Source organism: Amia ocellicauda, chromosome 6 (assembly GCF_036373705.1).
Source record: "Amia ocellicauda isolate fAmiCal2 chromosome 6, fAmiCal2.hap1, whole genome shotgun sequence".
NCBI classification, from domain to species: domain Eukaryota; kingdom Metazoa; phylum Chordata; class Actinopteri; order Amiiformes; family Amiidae; genus Amia; species Amia ocellicauda.
In genome coordinates, this window is record NC_089855.1 from 19,294,794 (window position 1) to 19,313,238 (window position 18,445).

At 43.1% G+C, this 18,445-nt stretch overlaps 1 protein-coding gene across 1 annotated transcript in view; it reads left to right on the forward strand.

The window, feature by feature from the left end:
• LOC136751843 (SLAM family member 5) overlaps positions 1–8,445 on the forward strand; it is a 28,726-nt gene extending 20,281 nt beyond the window's left edge. Inside the window, exon 10 of the mRNA XM_066707601.1 lies at positions 8,389–8,445. Coding sequence (XP_066563698.1) covers positions 8,389–8,445 — 57 coding nt within the window. The remainder of the gene's footprint in view (positions 1–8,388) is intronic.
• The last annotated feature ends 10,000 nt before the right edge of the window (positions 8,446–18,445 follow it).

Consider the following 18,445-nt stretch of genomic DNA (forward strand, 5'->3'; position numbering starts at 1 on the left):
GCAAAAGGGGGAGACACACCAGAAGACTCAAATGCAAAAGGGGGAGACATACCGGAAGACCCAAATGCAAAAGGGGGAGACCCAAATGCAAAATGTACAATATTTTGATTTTAGTTTGAAATATGTATAATTTTATTTTTAGAAGGCATTTAACTTGATGCCAAGTACTAAAGTTTAATTTCTCCTCAACTTAACTTCAGGGGAACAGAGAGACGTTCAACAAGGGAAACCAATTGAATCAAGGAAACAACCAACTGGAAAAAAGACTAAACCAGAGACAAACAAAATGGGAGAAGGGAGTAATTCAGGGACACAGACAGCAGGAGACATGGACGCATCAGGGAAAGGTACACTGAAAGAACCCGAAAAATCAGGGACAGACACAGTGGGAGATGCAAATGCATCAGGGAGAGACACAGCAGAAGACCCAGATGCAAAAGGGGGAGACACACCGGAAGACCCAAATGCAAAAGGGGGAGACACACCGGAAGACCCAAATGCAAAAGGGGGAGACACACCGGAAGACTCAAATGCAAAAGGGGGAGACACACCAGAAGACTCAAATGCAAAAGGGGGAGACATACCGGAAGACCCAAATGCAAAAGGGGGAGACCCAAATGCAAAAGGGGGAGACACACCCGAAGACCCAAATGCAAAAGCGGGAGACCCAAATGCGAAAGGGAGAGACCCAAATGCAAAAGGGGGAGACACACCGGAAGACCCAAATGCAAAAGGGGGAGACCCAAATGCGAAAGGGGGAGACACACCTGAAGACTCAAATGCAAAAGGGGGAGACACACCAGAAGACTCAAATGCAAAAGGGAGAGACCCAAATGCAAAAGGGGGAGACACACCAGAAGACTCAAATGCAAAAGGGAGAGACCCAAATGCAAAAGGGGGAGACACACCGGAAGACCCAAATGCAAAAGGGAGAGACCCAAATGCAAAAGGGGGAGACACACCGGAAGACCCAAATGCAAAAGGGGGAGACCCAAATGCGAAAGGGAGAGACCCAAATGCAAAAGGGGGAGACACACCGGAAGACCCAAATACAAAAGGGGGAGACCCAAATGCGAAAGGGGGAGACACACCTGAAGACTCAAATGCAAAAGGGGGAGACACACCAGAAGACTCAAATGCAAAAGGGAGATGCCCAAATGCAAAAGGGGGAGACACACCAGAAGACTCAAATGCAAAAGGGAGATACCCAAATGCAAAAGGGGGAGACACACCAGAAGACTCAAATGCAAAAGGGAGATACCCAAATGCAAAAGGGGGAGACACACCGGAAGACCCAAATGCAAAAGGGGGAGACACACCGGAAGATTCAAATGCAAAAGGGGGAGACATACCGGAAGACCCAAATGCAAAAGGGGGAGACCCAAATGCAAAAGGGGGAGACACACCCGAAGACCCAAATGCAAAAGTGGGAGACCCAAATGCGAAAGGGAGAGACCCAAATGCAAAAGGGGGAGACACACCGGAAGACCCAAATGCAAAAGGGGGAGACACACCGGAAGACCCAAATGCAAAAGGGGGAGACACACCAGAAGACTCAAATGCAAAAGGGGGAGACATACCGGAAGACCCAAATGCAAAAGGGGGAGACCCAAATGCAAAATGTACAATATTTTGATTTTAGTTTGAAATATGTATAATTTTATTTTTAGAAGGCATTTAACTTGATGCCAAGTACTAAAGTTTAATTTCTCCTCAACTTAACTTCAGGGGAACAGAGAGACGTTCAACAAGGGAAACCAATTGAATCAAGGAAACAACCAACTGGAAAAAAGACTAAACCAGAGACAAACAAAATGGGAGAAGGGAGTAATTCAGGGACACAGACAGCAGGAGACATGGACGCATCAGGGAAAGGTACACTGAAAGAACCCGAAAAATCAGGGACAGACACAGTGGGAGATGCAAATGCATCAGGGAGAGACACAGCAGAAGACCCAGATGCAAAAGGGGGAGACACACCGGAAGACCCAAATGCAAAAGGGGGAGACCCAAATGCGAAAGGGGGAGACACACCCGAAGACCCAAATGCAAAAGTGGGAGACCCAAATGCGAAAGGGAGAGACCCAAATGCAAAAGGGGGAGACACACCGGAAGACCCAAATGCAAAAGGGGGAGACACACCGGAAGACCCAAATGCAAAAGGGGGAGACACACCAGAAGACTCAAATGCAAAAGGGGGAGACATACCGGAAGACCCAAATGCAAAAGGGGGAGACCCAAATGCAAAATGTACAATATTTTGATTTTAGTTTGAAATATGTATAATTTTATTTTTAGAAGGCATTTAACTTGATGCCAAGTACTAAAGTTTAATTTCTCCTCAACTTAACTTCAGGGGAACAGAGAGACGTTCAACAAGGGAAACCAATTGAATCAAGGAAACAACCAACTGGAAAAAAGACTAAACCAGAGACAAACAAAATGGGAGAAGGGAGTAATTCAGGGACACAGACAGCAGGAGACATGGACGCATCAGGGAAAGGTACACTGAAAGAACCCGAAAAATCAGGGACAGACACAGTGGGAGATGCAAATGCATCAGGGAGAGACACAGCAGAAGACCCAGATGCAAAAGGGGGAGACACACCGGAAGACCCAAATGCAAAAGGGGGAGACACACCGGAAGACCCAAATGCAAAAGGGGGAGACACACCGGAAGACCCAAATGCAAAAGGGGGAGACACACCAGAAGACTCAAATGCAAAAGGGGGAGACACACCAGAAGACTCAAATGCAAAAGGGGGAGACATACCGGAAGACCCAAATGCAAAAGGGGGAGACCCAAATGCAAAAGGGGGAGACACACCCGAAGACCCAAATGCAAAAGGGGGAGACCCAAATGCGAAAGGGAGAGACCCAAATGCAAAAGGGAGAGACACACCGGAAGACCCAAATGCAAAAGGGGGAGACACACCGGAAGACCCAAATGCAAAAGGGGGAGACACACCGGAAGACCCAAATGCAAAAGGGGGAGACACACCAGAAGACTCAAATGCAAAAGGGGGAGACACACCAGAAGACTCAAATGCAAAAGGGGGAGACATACCGGAAGACCCAAATGCAAAAGGGGGAGACCCAAATGCAAAAGGGGGAGACACACCCGAAGACCCAAATGCAAAAGGGGGAGACCCAAATGCGAAAGGGAGAGACCCAAATGCAAAAGGGGGAGACACACCGGAAGACCCAAATGCAAAAGGGGGAGACCCAAATGCGAAAGGGGGAGACACACCTGAAGACTCAAATGCAAAAGGGGGAGACACACCAGAAGACTCAAATGCAAAAGGGAGAGACCCAAATGCAAAAGGGGGAGACACACCAGAAGACTCAAATGCAAAAGGGAGAGACCCAAATGCAAAAGGGGGAGACACACCAGAAGACTCAAATGCAAAAGGGAGAGACCCAAATGCAAAAGGGGGAGACACACCGGAAGACCCAAATGCAAAAGGGAGAGACCCAAATGCAAAAGGGGGAGACACACCGGAAGACCCAAATGCAAAAGGGGGAGACCCAAATGCAAAAGGGGGAGACACACCAGAAGACTCAAATGCAAAAGGGAGAGACCCAAATGCGAAAGGGAGAGACCCAAATGCAAAAGGGGGAGACACACCAGAAGACTCAAATGCAAAAGGGAGAGACCCAAATGCGAAAGGGAGAGACCCAAATGCAAAAGGGGGAGACACACCGGAAGACCCAAATACAAAAGGGGGAGACCCAAATGCGAAAGGGGGAGACACACCTGAAGACTCAAATGCAAAAGGGGGAGACACACCAGAAGACTCAAATGCAAAAGGGAGATACCCAAATGCAAAAGGGGGAGACACACCAGAAGACTCAAATGCAAAAGGGAGATACCCAAATGCAAAAGGGGGAGACACACCGGAAGACCCAAATGCAAAAGGGGGAGACACACCGGAAGACCCAAATGCAAAAGGGGGAGACCCAAATGCAAAAGGGGGAGAGACCCAAATGCAAAAGTGGGAGACACACCAGAAGACCAAAATGCAAAATGTGAAACACACCAGAAGACCTAAATGCAAAAAGGGGAGACACACCAGATGACTCAAATGCAAAAGGGAGAGCCACAGCGGGAGACCCAAATTCAATAACAGAACACTCTTCAAAAAATGAATGTAGAAGATTATTCTAATATTAATCTAGGTGGGTTATCTTTCCTGTAGCGTTTTCTTATTTGTTGTATAAAACGATGTTTCACACCTTTTTTGTTTAAATAATATTTTGAGAAGTGTCTGCAGTGGGGTTACCATGACAATGGAGCACTCCCAATAGTCCTGAATGAAGGGGTTTCCCGAGTGTTGTTTTCTTGTATTTTTTTCATTGTTCCTTAAATCACTTGCTAAAAAATTGAAAGGCTGTCCAATATTAATTATCCATGTTGAAGAGAGGATCTACGATGGCTATGACTACACTTGTTTGCTTCTGCTTAAATATTCAATTTGAAATGTGGAATTCATACATCTAATCAGTCTAATGGGACAAACCTGCTGCAAAGACAATAGTTATATTAATCAAAGTGCTTGATTCATATCTCAATACTGAATGTGAATTTCAGGAAACTCTAATTCTCTTAGAGAATGGAAAACCATGTTATGCCCATTTCCATTTTCAATGGGGTAGAAATTAATCACCTTACATAATACATAGTAAACATAAATATACTGTATGTTGTGGCACTGTGTGGAGTTGGACACAATGCCAAGGCTAAATGTAGAGGCAGGGTCTATGAAGTAGGAACACACAGGCCAGGATATGGTGAAAGGAGGTGGTATATTTTACACTGAGGAGGTGATAAAAACAAAAGGACATACAAAAAACTATAAACTAAACCCTAGCTCCTTTTTGAGCCTACATAAATACTTAAAACAGGTACCTCTCAAAAAAATGTACCTAATTTAACACAACCAAAACAAAACAGCAACCAAGCCAATGTCCATAATCCAAGAATCCAATACAAATTTCAAGTAATATGTTTGTTACCAGTAGATTTCACTGTCTCTTCACTGTCTTTTCTCCTTCTTTCCCAAGAACAAAAGGTGACAGCTTCTTGATTATTCAGCTCTGGAAAAGATTAAGAGACCACTGGAATTTTTTGTATGGCAGCTATTCCATTCCATTCAAATTTTTATTTGGAATTTGGGAGAAATGTTTTCAGTAGTTTATAGAATAAAACAAAATGTTAATTTCACCCAAACACATACCTATAAATAGTAAAACCAGAGAAACTGATAATTTATCAATGGTCTCTTAATTTTTTCCAGAGCTGTATATGCAGCAGCCGGCCATTGGAGGGAGTCCTGCACATCATGTGCTTACCCCAGAGTGAGCCATAGGCTTCTGGGGGATGTAGTGCCATTCAGGGCAGCCTTTACCTGCCCTGCCCAGTGCTGCATCACAATGTATAGGTAGCAAAGCTTGTTCAATTCATTGATATGTAGAATTTCACTGATATGAAAATAAAATGGTTGAAAACAGAACTTTATTGTTCAGCTGTTAATTTTATTTGAACTTAATTATTCTTAATAAATGGTGTACATGGTTCAGTAGTGGTACTGTACATTGATGAACCGTAAACAGTAATAATAATGTATTACCAGAGTTTATTGCCATGCTGTAAAAATAAAGGAGTAAAGGAGTAAATAAAGGAGTGCTAGTTGCTCAGAGTGAAACTGATTGTTAAATCAAAACGGGAAACATGTATTTCATTTGTCATGGGTAAAAAGTTAAAAAACATAACCTCAAAAGTTTATCATCACTTGCAGCCCAACATATCTAGAATGCAAATGCACTTAACTACAGTGTATTTGGTTCATCTATCAGATCAGCAGCAAAATTAACAACTTAATGAATGTACAAAAGAAAAGAATGGGGAAAAATGTCAAATATCAGGTATGACAGGCTACTCTATGTACAGTATAAAAGACAATTTAATTGCTCTCCAATCAGACCTGCAGGAGCTTATCAATATGATCATTGGATACTAATATTTGCTGTTTACTTGCCCCACAAACCATGAACTGGTAAATGGTAAATTCAGCAATAATAATCTTGAATATATGTGTTTAATACTTTCTAACAACCTAATTTAGTATCACAAGAAAGATGGGGGGGCACTGGATTTATATAATAATATTACAAATCATATTGCAGGCAGTCTTTTGGCATTGTGCATGTGGCAAAGCAGAAGTTACATCCTCAAAGAGCCTACCTTAGTTACACTTGATGTAGCCTCCTATCATTTTCTAAGGACTTTCTGCAGATTTACTTGTAACAAAATACATTACAATACCTTCTCTTTTTTTGTTTGTTAAAAAATACCAAAACATCCAGAACATGTTCTTTTGTACTCTCTTTTTCTGGGAGCTAGGACTCCTGCGTGACCTTGCAACCCATGGGCAGTGCTTCCTTTTTCAGATAACTGGGGTTGCATTCACAACCTATCATAAGCACATAAGAAATTTTACAAATGAGAGGAGGCCATAGACCCATCGTGCTCATTTGGTGTCCATTAATATGTCCATTAAAGTGACCCAAGGATACTATCCAGTCTAATTTTAAATGTTCCCAAATTTTCAGCTTCTACCACATCGCTGGGGAGTTTGTTCCAGATTGTGACAACTCTCTGTGTGAAGAAGTGTCTCCTGTTTTCTGTCTTGAATGCCCTGAAGCCCAATTTCCATTTGTGTCCCCATGTCCGTGTGTCCCTGCTCATCTGCAAAAACTCTGCTTTGATGTGGTCGATGCCTTTCATGGTTTTGAAGACTTGAATCACACTTAAAAAGGTTCAGTTCCCTCAGTCTCTCAGTAGGACTTTCCCTTCAGACCTGGAAGTCTGGTTGCTCTCCTCTGAACTGCCTCTAGAGCAGCGATATCTTTCTTGAAGTGTGGTGCCCAGCAGGGATGGGTTATGACTTGCAAAGGCCCTGGGGCCAATTATCTCCAAGGGTCCCCCTCCCACGATTTTTTCCTGTGCTTTCCCTTAGCTGCGCATTCACAGTAATAGAAAGTGGAAATTATGATGATCATGAATATTCAAACCGTTCTCACTCCACGTCAAATACATGCTACCCCTGCTCTAAAAAAGCATTTGTACACATTGTACAGGGTTTACAGAATCAAGGATTTTTTCTCTCTACAAGTCTAATATTAGCTACACAACGAATAATCAACAATGAGGCAAAGTAAGGCATATGAAACACACGTCTTTAATTAATTAACTGTCAAATATACACATATTAATGCATCATATGAATCAAAAAATTATTTGTCACCATAAAACCACCCTGTGACACACATTGCATGCCTGTATACATCAGATCATCAAGCAAGAAAATGCAATTTAAGAAAACACACAATTACACACACAATTTTTGCAGGCCCTGACAATTATACAATCCAGCATATGGTTACCAAAACAATTTCTTACAGGAGTTTCTTTCTTGTCTTCCTCCTCACGAAGTCATCCACCACTTCATTGAAACCGAGCTCTTTTAATAAGTCTTTATATAAATAAATAAACTTTCCCATTTCCCCATGCCTGGCCTCAAAATACTGCTCTTATGTGAACCCGTCCTTAAAAATCAAACTGAATAATGAAATCTATAATGCCACATTTGGCACTCAACGATATGAGGGTGAGTAAACTAACAACATTTAGAGGATATTTTTTTTGGGGGGGGGATGAACTAATGAATACATTTTCACAGTAAACATATTTAAACCATCTTCGTTAACAAATTAAAATAACTAAGCAAGAAAACACTGAAAGAGATAAGAAACTGAACCCGAAAGTGAAAACGAAATTAAAATGGAAAAAAATAAAATGGAATTAAATCAAACATTGAACATTGACAAATGTAAATTAAAAATAAAAAATAAATAAAAAAAAAATAAAAAAAATCACAACTATATTAACCTTGGTCTGAAGCGCCCGTTTGATGTTTTTGTGTGAGTGGTCTATGCCTGCCGGGTTGTGGGAGAGTTGAGGTACCTGGAGTGAAGGGTATTGGACCTTTGTGGAATTATCATCACATTCACAAAAAGTGGTGATATCCTCCTCTTTTTCTTCCCCAAGATAGGAAACGGTCTATCGGTAATAGGTATTACAATAAGCTGGGGAACAATAGTCTGTTAAGAGGGGGGAAGAAGTGAAAATGAAAGGGGAATAAGGGGGAAGAAGGGGGAAGAAAAAAAAGAGAAAAAGAGAGGAAAAAAGGAGGAAAAGAGAGAGAGGAAAGGAAAGAGAGAAATTGAGGACCCCCCCTCTGTATTCCAAGTGTTAATAATGTTATGATACTGACACATTTTCTGGAAATTGCAGAAAATGTCAATTTTGTTTATTTTGTCTTGCAGGAGAGCCCAGATCCGAAGGTCCCGGTTGGAGTGCCGCCTCCTATGGACAATGTGTGACAAAATTAACACCCAAATAAATAAAATATGCAATATATAAGTATATACATACATTATATTATATATTATATTATATTATTATATATATATTCGTTTATTTTTGTAGTATTTATTTGTTTATTTCTTTAGTTATTATTAGTAATATTATTAGTTTATTTCGTTATTTATTTATTACCGTTTTTAATGTAGTGTTACACTGCTATTTTAAGTTTATTTTACTGTTTACAGCTGAGATGGTGGGGGAATATGGGAGGGCATTGGATAGGGAGGTTAAAAAAAGTATAGTTTGTATTGTCTGTTTCTGTCAACAATAAAAACGACTGGTTAAAAAAAAGCAGTGTGTAGTATGAACAAGAACTGAAATCTCAAGGCCTTGTATAAATGCAGAAATATGGTCCATAGGCTGTTACTAAAGTATTCTAATGTCATGTCTACATCCCTTAATTTAAATTATCAATACTGTTTCTCTCTTTAAACGGGAATTAAACAAAGGTACATGTCACACAGGGGGTCTCCGCCTTTGTCCACCTTCTGCAAATGTCTTTTCTTCACCGGTCTTGTTCCAGTCATCCTTCATGACTATTGTCCAGTCAAGTTCCTTTAAGTTGAGTGTCTTCTCAATGAACAAAAGCCTCCAGCTTTTAGTGCCGGGAGTCAGGGGTGCAGGTAACGGCAATAGGGAGGCGATGTGGGTGAGTCCACATGGGACTGTGACCGGGCGGCATGCGTGTGGCAATTAACTAAACACACATGTAAAACCAAAACACATATAAAAAGCAATTGGGGAAATAAATTGTGAAAGAAACCATATGCAAGGTTAATGTTTAAGTGAAAATACAAGAAAAACTGAAATATAATAATAAAGTGCACACAACACAAGTGAAAAAAACAATAATAAGAATCAACTATTAAATAATAAACTAATCAAGCCAATCATGCCACCCTCGTGGCATATGTTCACATAATTTATTGTACTTTCTTTCAAGAAAAAATGAATGACTGTAATGTATCGCTGCATCTTTCTTTTAGTTTTGGGAAAGCTCTGTGACAAAAAAAAAAAAACACGGCAGAACACTTTAGGATTTTTTTTTATCTTGTTATGATTGAGTTTTAAACTATATAGTCTACAGGGTTGGGAGTAACGGAATACAAGTACAGGTGTTACATAATCATATTACAGATTTTTATTACTTGTATTCCAGTTACAGTTCCTCCTGCCAGACGAGTATTCTGATTACCAACACTTTTAAAAAAGAGTAAGAGATGACTGATTACTTCTAGATCATTTACATGAAAGTGTACAAGTGTAAGGAAATTGCGCAAATCTGTAACACACAGTTCTACCACGTTGTGCCAACATTAATTAGGTTTCTACAACGTTGTGGCAACGTGTGTTAACAGGGATTTAACTCGTTGAAGTGCAGGCAATTGTTCACTTCCAAAGAAAGAAAATGGAACAAAGTGCAAAATGTGTCCACCACGGGACAATGTAGATCTCTAAAGGACTCAACTTCAAATCTAAAAAACAAACATCTGGAGGTAAGATTTTATTTTATGGATGTGTGCAGCCTTAACAGGATTAAGTAGAAAATACGCATTTTAATAAAAATGATAACAAATACAATTGAATAATTAGATACTGTAGTGTTGTAAGGGGGGGCGGCATTAGTGTGCGCCCACGGGAGGAGAGACAGGTGGAAGGAAGTGTGTCGGATAGAGAAAAGGAGGGAAACTTGTATTCACTTTGACTATGTCCTTTTCAATACCTGAGTTTGGCTATACTTAGCAGAGCTGTTTGTTTGTTTTGACCGTGTAAGGCTGTGTGCTTGAGCCGAGAAAAGGGGCACAAATAAACCGGTTATTCGTGACGTTATTTGTTGTGCAGAACTCTTTTCATCTTTATTATTTACTTTATTTTTCTGCAACTGTGATCGACCGCAAGTCATCACATTGGTGTTACAGAAGTGGGATCATGGGCTTTTTGCCTGACAGACCTTGGAAAGAGATGGAGAAAGCGTTCACCGGGTCACCGCTGCAGAGGGAGTCGGACTCGTCAGCGGCCGGAACACATCGCTACAGAGCCGCGGGGGAAGATGGAGGCAATGGAAGAGAAATTAAAGGAAGGCTGCCTGTTTTCAGCAGTAAGCAAACAGGGATGACTTTATTACGCTGTTTGAAATGATGGCACAGTGGGATGCATGGACGGAAAAGGAAAAGATTAACAGGCTGTGTTCGAGCTTTGAAACGCAATTGTGGAATGAAGTGCCCACTGAAATAAAAAAAAAAAATGTGAAGGGGACTTTAAAGAATTAAAGCACAGGTTGCACTTGTACTTTGATTACAAGGACAAGTTAGTTATGCCTTGTGGCGTACTGGATTGTGCCAGTGAGAGAGAGATCAATAAAGACACACTGAATGATGCATAATGAAGGGGCGGGGGAGTTGAGCACATCGAAGTTGCCGGGGTTCGATGGAAGAGGGAGCTGGGAAGCGTTCTTGGCGCAATTAAGACTTTATCTGAAATCCACAACTGGAGTGAAGCTGAGAAGGCAAGTCGGATAATACAGGCACTAAAAGGGGATGCTGCGCCGGTGTTGCTTAACCTGCCACCGGGGGAAAAAAAGGACTATGCTGCACTTTGTGGAGCGCTGGGCCGCCGATTCGGAAACCTTGTTGATCCAGAAGGTCTGAAGTTGCGTCTGAGGCGCTGCACACGCTTGCCAGGGGAAGGCCTTGCCAAAGTAACCTCTGACCTGAAGAGGGAGAGCCAGAGGGCTTATGCCACATCCAGTCGGACAGAGCAAGAGGAGCAGGTCCGTTTGCAATTTACTGAAGCACTGGGCGCGGGCTAATTGAGAAAGCACTCTACAGCGACCTACTTCTCTGGCCACCACACTGTGCATGGCTCAAGAGTGGGAGGAGAGCACTGCCACAGCCCACCAGCCAACTGCAAGACAGACAGAAGTTACTGAAGTGCCACCAATGGCCCCTGAGGTTGTGGCCCTGCTGTGAGCCCTCCAGGTCAGGGGCCCGGGAGGCCCAAGTTCCCAGTTATGCCTTTGCTGGGGATGTGGGCTTCCCGTGACTGCCCATCCCCCAACTGCAAACCGTGGCCCACCAACCTGCCTTCACAATAGGGAAATGAGGGAGGGCCCGTGTAGAGACGCTGCCGCGGACCCTGCTGTTGTCGGCAGCTGGCACTGAGTGTCCAAACCCCCAGAAAGCCGCCACAACTACAGCAACAGCATTGATGCCTGTTAGCCACAACATGCAATCATCGCCTGCCTACCATCAATGCCACCTGTCGGCGTGCCAACTGGACCAGTCTGCCGACCCCCTAGCCTGTCCCCATTTGTTTCCCCCTTTCATCCCCAGAACCAACAACGAGGGCCCTTTGTCGTGGTGGGTTGAACAACTGTTGGGGACTTCTGCCACGTTCTGCCTTGCATCACCTTGGTGGATACAGGTTCCACTGTCACACTGGTGAGACCTGATGTTCTTCCAAGAGGGATCTCCCTGGAGGTCACCACGGTCCACCCGAGGACAGAAACAGGACAGTTAGCCCCCATGCACAGCTGCGCTATGTTGGAGATCTCTCTAGCTGGGCGGACTGCCATCCTGTCTTGGTGACCGCCGTACAGGATCCGTGTATTCTGGGATTGGATTTTCTGTTGTGATGGTGCCCAAGAAAAACAGGACGTGGAGGTTCTGTGCTGATTACCGCCGGCTGAACGAAGTCACTCGTAAAGACTAATTTCCGCTGCCCCGCATTGATGAATCATTGGACCAAGTGGCCGGCTCATCTTGGTTCTCCTCCCTTAACCTTAAAAGTGGTTACTGGCAGGTGGCCCTGGCTCCTGCCGACCGTTCCAAGACTGCCTTTTCTACAGGGTCCGGGCTGTGGCAGTTCCGCGTTATGCGCTTCCAGCGAACATTTTGTCAGGGTTCGCATCTCAAAAAGTGAGTCAATTCACCTCCATTTGCGATGCATTTTCTTGGGAGATTCGCTGATTGTGCGATGCAATAAAATACGTTTTTCCGACCCAAAACAAGCATCTAAAATACGTGTACAACCCAACTACTTACATGTAATGGGCACCATGTTCGTCTCAGAATGCATGGGTGTGATGGCAGGTTGTTACAACTTGAGACTTGCTTTCGCGCTCGTGTCCTCTATGGCAGTCTTTGGGGTCCGCCCTTTGCAAATTGTCCCGGGGGCGGTACGAGCATTCTACGTCATATTACTCAAATCCATGGGTGCTCAAAGCTGTCGCTCCCGAAAACCGCAGGTCTTTAGCTTTCGATTGAGCGTAGTTACGGCTATTTCCGTATAAGCAGTGCTGAGCTACCTCCCCTTTAAGAAACGCGTATGTTTGGTTTTTTTTGGTGAGGAGAGAGGGGGGCCACACTCCATGCCCTGTTACCCGAATCCTGTCCCTCATTGGCCAACAGGTCTGTCATTTACGTACAGGGCAGGGCTGTAGCTTTCCAATGATACAAGACACGCCCATATCCGAGTGTAACCAGGGCTCATTCGTACTATAATGAGCCAGTTACAAAGTGACGTAACTCCTCGGTAAAAGTAGTACAGTGTTAAGCCTCCCGTGGTAGGAGGCCCGGCCTTTTAGCGTAGAGGGCATAACGCTGTACTGCGCTGGAGCCGCTGCGGTGCGGAGTGTTTGTTTTTCTTAACTGTTTTGATTTCTCTATTAACGTTGGTGGGACAAACACAATTGTTTGTTATTTTCTGAATCTCCATTTTGTGCTGAGTGTTTGCATATAAGAAACTTGCCTCTAGCCCTTGTATTTACAGAGTTATGAGTAAAAATATGACAACAGTAAAATCAAGCAAAAAATGGGGGGGCCTCAGAAGGTTAAAATAAAGAAGTTGTATTGAAAGTCACTTCAAGTGCATAACTGTATTAGTCAAGACAGTCTGTCTGATGCTAAATGTTATCCATCTATAGAGTTTCAAACTTGTATTAGCACACCAGTTCCTCTCCTATGCAATGGTGAATGAAAGCATTACTTAATAAACAATGCAGTCAGGGTCTGTGAGCAGAGATGGATAGTACTGTGCAGGATTCTGGAAAGGGTTGACATGCACATATCATATGTCTTGAGAACAAATACAAAAAACACACCAATTTAAATTGACTGGAGATGACTGGAAAGAGGGCCAAGCAGCGACCTTGACCTTCAGCCTGTGCTACAGTGGCTGGCTGCAGGACGCAGACCATCCTGGGAGGAAATATGCATGACTTCTCCGGCCACAAAGGTCGCAGTGGGCGAGTCTACAGGTGTGGGGGGGGGTTACTTCAGCATCAGTGGATGGAGCCATGCCACAGGGGAGGTAAGGTGGCAGGTAATTGTACCCCGTAGCCTGACGCAGGCGGTGTTGGAAGCTCACCATGGAGCTGTGGGGGTGGGACATTTTGGGGTTACCAAAACCCTGAGGCGCCTTCGTCTTCGCTGCAAAGAAGGGCCCCCCCTGGCGATCACAGGCCCCTCTCCAACAGTTTCCCACAGGCAGCCCCATGGAGAGAGTCGGGGTGGACATACTGGGCCCTTTTCCCCGATCAGAGAAGGGCAGCTGTTTTGTGCTAGTGGCCCGAGGCGTATGCCATCCCCGATCAGGAGGCAGAGACAGTGGTGGAGGCCTTGGTGGAGTGATTCTTTAGTCAGTTCAGGGTGCCCCAAGCAGTTCACACAGACCAGGGTCGAAACTTTGAAAACCGGGTTTTTGCCACCATGTGCCAACAGTTGGGGATCCAGAAGATGAGGACCACCCCCATGCACCCACAGAGCGATGGGCTGGTAGAACGGTTTAACCGCACCCTAGCAGCTCATTTGGCACTCACCACCTCTTCTCACCAGAAGGATGCCAGTTGCCCCTGGTGCTCCTGGCCTGTTGCACGGCAGTGCAAGAGTCTACTGCCTGCACACTGTCTCTCCTTATGCTGGGTAGGGAGCTGCGCACACCGGCACACCTGGCCGTTGGACAGCCTCCAGACTCTATTTCATTGCCACCAGGAGCTGACTTTGCCTACAAGCTACAGGATCGTCTGGAAGTCGCTCACCAATTCACCCGGAAGCAGATCCTGGCTGCTGGAATTATGACATACGCAGCCGGGGCCGGCCCTTCCACGAAGGGGAGCTGGTGTTGCTCCACCAGCCCCGACGGAAGAAGGGATGCTGTCCAAAGTTGGACAGCCACTGGGTGGGTCCCTGTGAGGTCTTGAATCAAATTGGGGAGGTGGTGTATCAGTTGCAATTGCCAGGGGGCCAGAAGAGGGTGGTAGTTCACCAGGACCGGATGGCAACTTACCGGGGGAAGTATAAGGCGCCGACACGGGGTGACCTGAACCAGCCCCCAGTTCCATGGACCCAAATTCATTCACAGAGTCCGCCTGCTAGGAATGACCCACCTCTGGCTGCTAACCCAGCCCCGACACAAGGGGGAGGGCGACCCCATCGTTCATCTCCCCTGCCCTCCCGGTTCAAGGACTTTGTGCTGCCCTCGGGGATGAGGGCTTTAGGGGGGGGGGCAGTGTAGCATTCTGGGGGGGGGGGCAGAAGAGGGGGCAGCATTAGTGTGGGCTCACAGGAGGAGAGACAGAGGTGGAAGGAAGTGTCCAGCGGGGAGGAGTTTTGAGGAGCGGGAGGAGGAAGTGCGCTAGTCGGCATGAGAGAAAGTGTGTCGGATAGAGAAAAGGAGGGAAACTTGTATTCACTTTGACTATGTACTTTTTCAATACCTGAGTTTGGCTATACTTAGCAGAGCTGTTTGTTTTGACCGTGTAAGGCTGTGTGCTCGAGCCGAGAAAAGGGGCACAAATAAACCGGTTATTCGTGACGTTATTTGTTATGCAGAACTCTTTTTGTCTTTATTATTTACTTTATTTTTCTGCAACTGTGATCGACTGCAAGTCATCACAATATTTTTATGAAAGCATAATGAGCAAAACGGCAACACAGGCCTGGTATAACCAAAAGTGTTGTCAATAGTTTGCATTTGCAGTAATCCTTTCCTGTGCATCCTAGGTGGTTATGTGATCTTAACAATAAAATACTTATTATAATACCAAAATAACAACATACAACCTGTTGATGGTCTAAAACAAAATAAATCACACAAACTGCATAAACTCGTCCTAACCAGTGCCGTGCCGTGCTCTTTAACGGAGTGTGGGTTCAGAGGATCCTCACTTGTTAAACCTTTAAACTTTTACAAACCGATAGATATCGCTTAAAGAAGGTAAGACACCAATAGTGTGTTAATTGCAGAAACAAGATGCATAACATTCATTGACACTTAAAAAATACCGCCTTAATTGCATTGATTTCAATGTGTGTTTTTGGTGCCGGGTGATTTGAAACTTGTGACTGTGTTTCTCATGGATAGAAAATGCAATGCATTTAGATCAAGTTGCAAGTTGCTTGATCCCTGTATCTTTCACAGATAGAACAAAATAAACTGTAGACTTTGTAAGCATTTAATGTATTTACAATTTAGAGAATATACCTGTTTAAGTTTTCAAGAAAATGCTTTTCACATATCACTGATTAGCAGAAAACAAACCATGCGCCTGCATTAAAATGACAGTGAATGAGATACACCTTTGACATTAACGCATTATTGGTATGTCTGATTTATGTCGGTTTGTAAAAATGTAAAGGGTATCGAAATGCAGTTTCACTTGTTTAAAAATGCATACATTACTACAAAATGCAATGTACAATATGCAAGAAAATTAAACGATGTATATCTTAATTACCATTTTAATTGTCTGTACGGAGTAATGTATTGGATTAGGTTACAGATTATTTTCAAAACAAGCTAATCAGTATTCTGTAACGGAATACTTTTTAAAAGTAACTCTCCCAACCCTGATAGTCTATATAGTATGTTTAAACAAGTGGCACTAGCCTTTACTGCCTTATGCACTCTTTTTAATCACATTGAAGTTGAATAGTTAGCCTCAACACTAATATTTAATATGACTCTTCACAGAGTAAACTCATGAACATTTATATTATTTATCATTTTTAAATTTACTGTAGGTAAAAGCCCACTTCATACTGTGAATATATACTGTGGTCCGATCCAACAGATGAGCTACTGTAGCTCAAATTGCTGAAAAAGTGAATGCTGGTTCTGATAGGGTCAGAACACACAGTGCATTGCAGTTTGTTGCGTATGGGGCTGCGTAGCCGCAGACCAGTCAGGGTGCCCATGCTGACCCCTGTACACTGCCGAAAGCGACTACAATGGGGACGTGAGCATCACAACTGGACCACGGAGCAATGGAAGAAGGTGGCCTGGTCTGATGAATCACGAATTCAGGGTGTTGACTTGGCCTCCAAATTCCCTAGATCTCAATCCAATCGAGCATCTGTGGGATGTGCTGGACAAACAAGTCCGATCCATGGAGGCCCCACCTGCAACTTACAGGACTTAAAGGATCTGCTGCGAACGTCTTGGTGCCAGATACCACAGCACACCTTCAGAGATCTAGTGGAGTCCATGCCTCGACGGGTCAGGGCTGTTTTGGAAAGGGGGACTTACACAATATTAGGCATGTGGTCATAATGTTATGGCTGATCGGTGTATATGTCTCTCTCTCTCTCTAAATATATATATATGCATATATATGCATGTAAAGTAAATGCCAAGAGATATTATGGAATTTATGGATTCATAGAAAGTAGACCTCACTGTGAAAAGCTAGAATTGTGAGAAAGGTTACAATGACCTTGAACCATGGTCTCAAAAGCAACTGTTTTAACAACTGGATTCAAAGTGTTTTACAGTACAAAATGCTCTCTTTCAGGTACAATTCTTATGAAAAATGTAATGTGAATATTATTCATTTGTACTTTATTTTAATTTGTAATTATTCCACATTTTATGCCTTTTGGTTTATTTGTCTGTTAAGTAATAGAGTATTTTAGAACAGGTTAAACTAATTACACGGTGTAACATTTTTTTTTTTTCCTGGGTAATAAGTGTTATTTCCTAATTGTTTATTCCTCAAAAGTATAGAAAATAGCTATTATTCCCCACAAACTTTGCTTTTGTGATCAGGACAGTGATATTTTGAAAAGTACCTATTTGCAATGAGAAAACGGGCGAATTTGTATCTTTTTGTTCACATAAAGTCAGAAATGTACGATTATACTGTATACTGATCATATGTCATGTACTTTGTTAATGAAAACAAGTCCTTAAAGTTAATTTGCAACACTATATAACCACACACAATTTTGTAATGATTTGTTATCTACAGAGAACCACTTTCAAACAATTTAAAGAGTAACATGTGTCCTCTTTGTTTATTTTTCTGTGCTTAAGAAGGTCAGTGGTTCAAGCTTAGACTGGCAATGGGTATTGAAACAATATTTCTTGTGGACAGTGTCTATTTCCACATGCTAGCCTACACAACTAGACGTTGACAGACTAGCTCTTCAAGTCTATGAAAATAAGAGATGGGTTTATTTAGAGCTACACCTCCCCACCCACACAGGGGACCTGTCATACTCGCATGTGATGGGCTTCATGTGATGCAGAAATATAAACATTGATTTTAATGGTGAAAGCATATTCAGTTTAAAATGTTCTATCTACAATACAATGATGCCTTGATGAGTAGCTAGTATTAAGTGCATTTCATACTTATTTCCTTATTATCAGGAAGTTTATAGGGCAATACATCATCACACCTTTACTTTTTTTACTATCTGCCTGTCTGTATGTGACCATCACATACTTTTTCCATGCCCGATATCATTTAATAATAAACATACTATTAGTGACCATGTTATCCTTGTATTGTATTGTTGTATTGTTATTTATAAAATATGACTGTAATACTATAGATTGTCACTAGAGGGCATAAGGTATAACTATGGCCCGGTCTTTTGGGATGGAACCGCAGGACAGCTGGTATGACGGCCGGTTTTGTTTTAGGTATAGAACCGCAAAACAGCCTCGACTGAT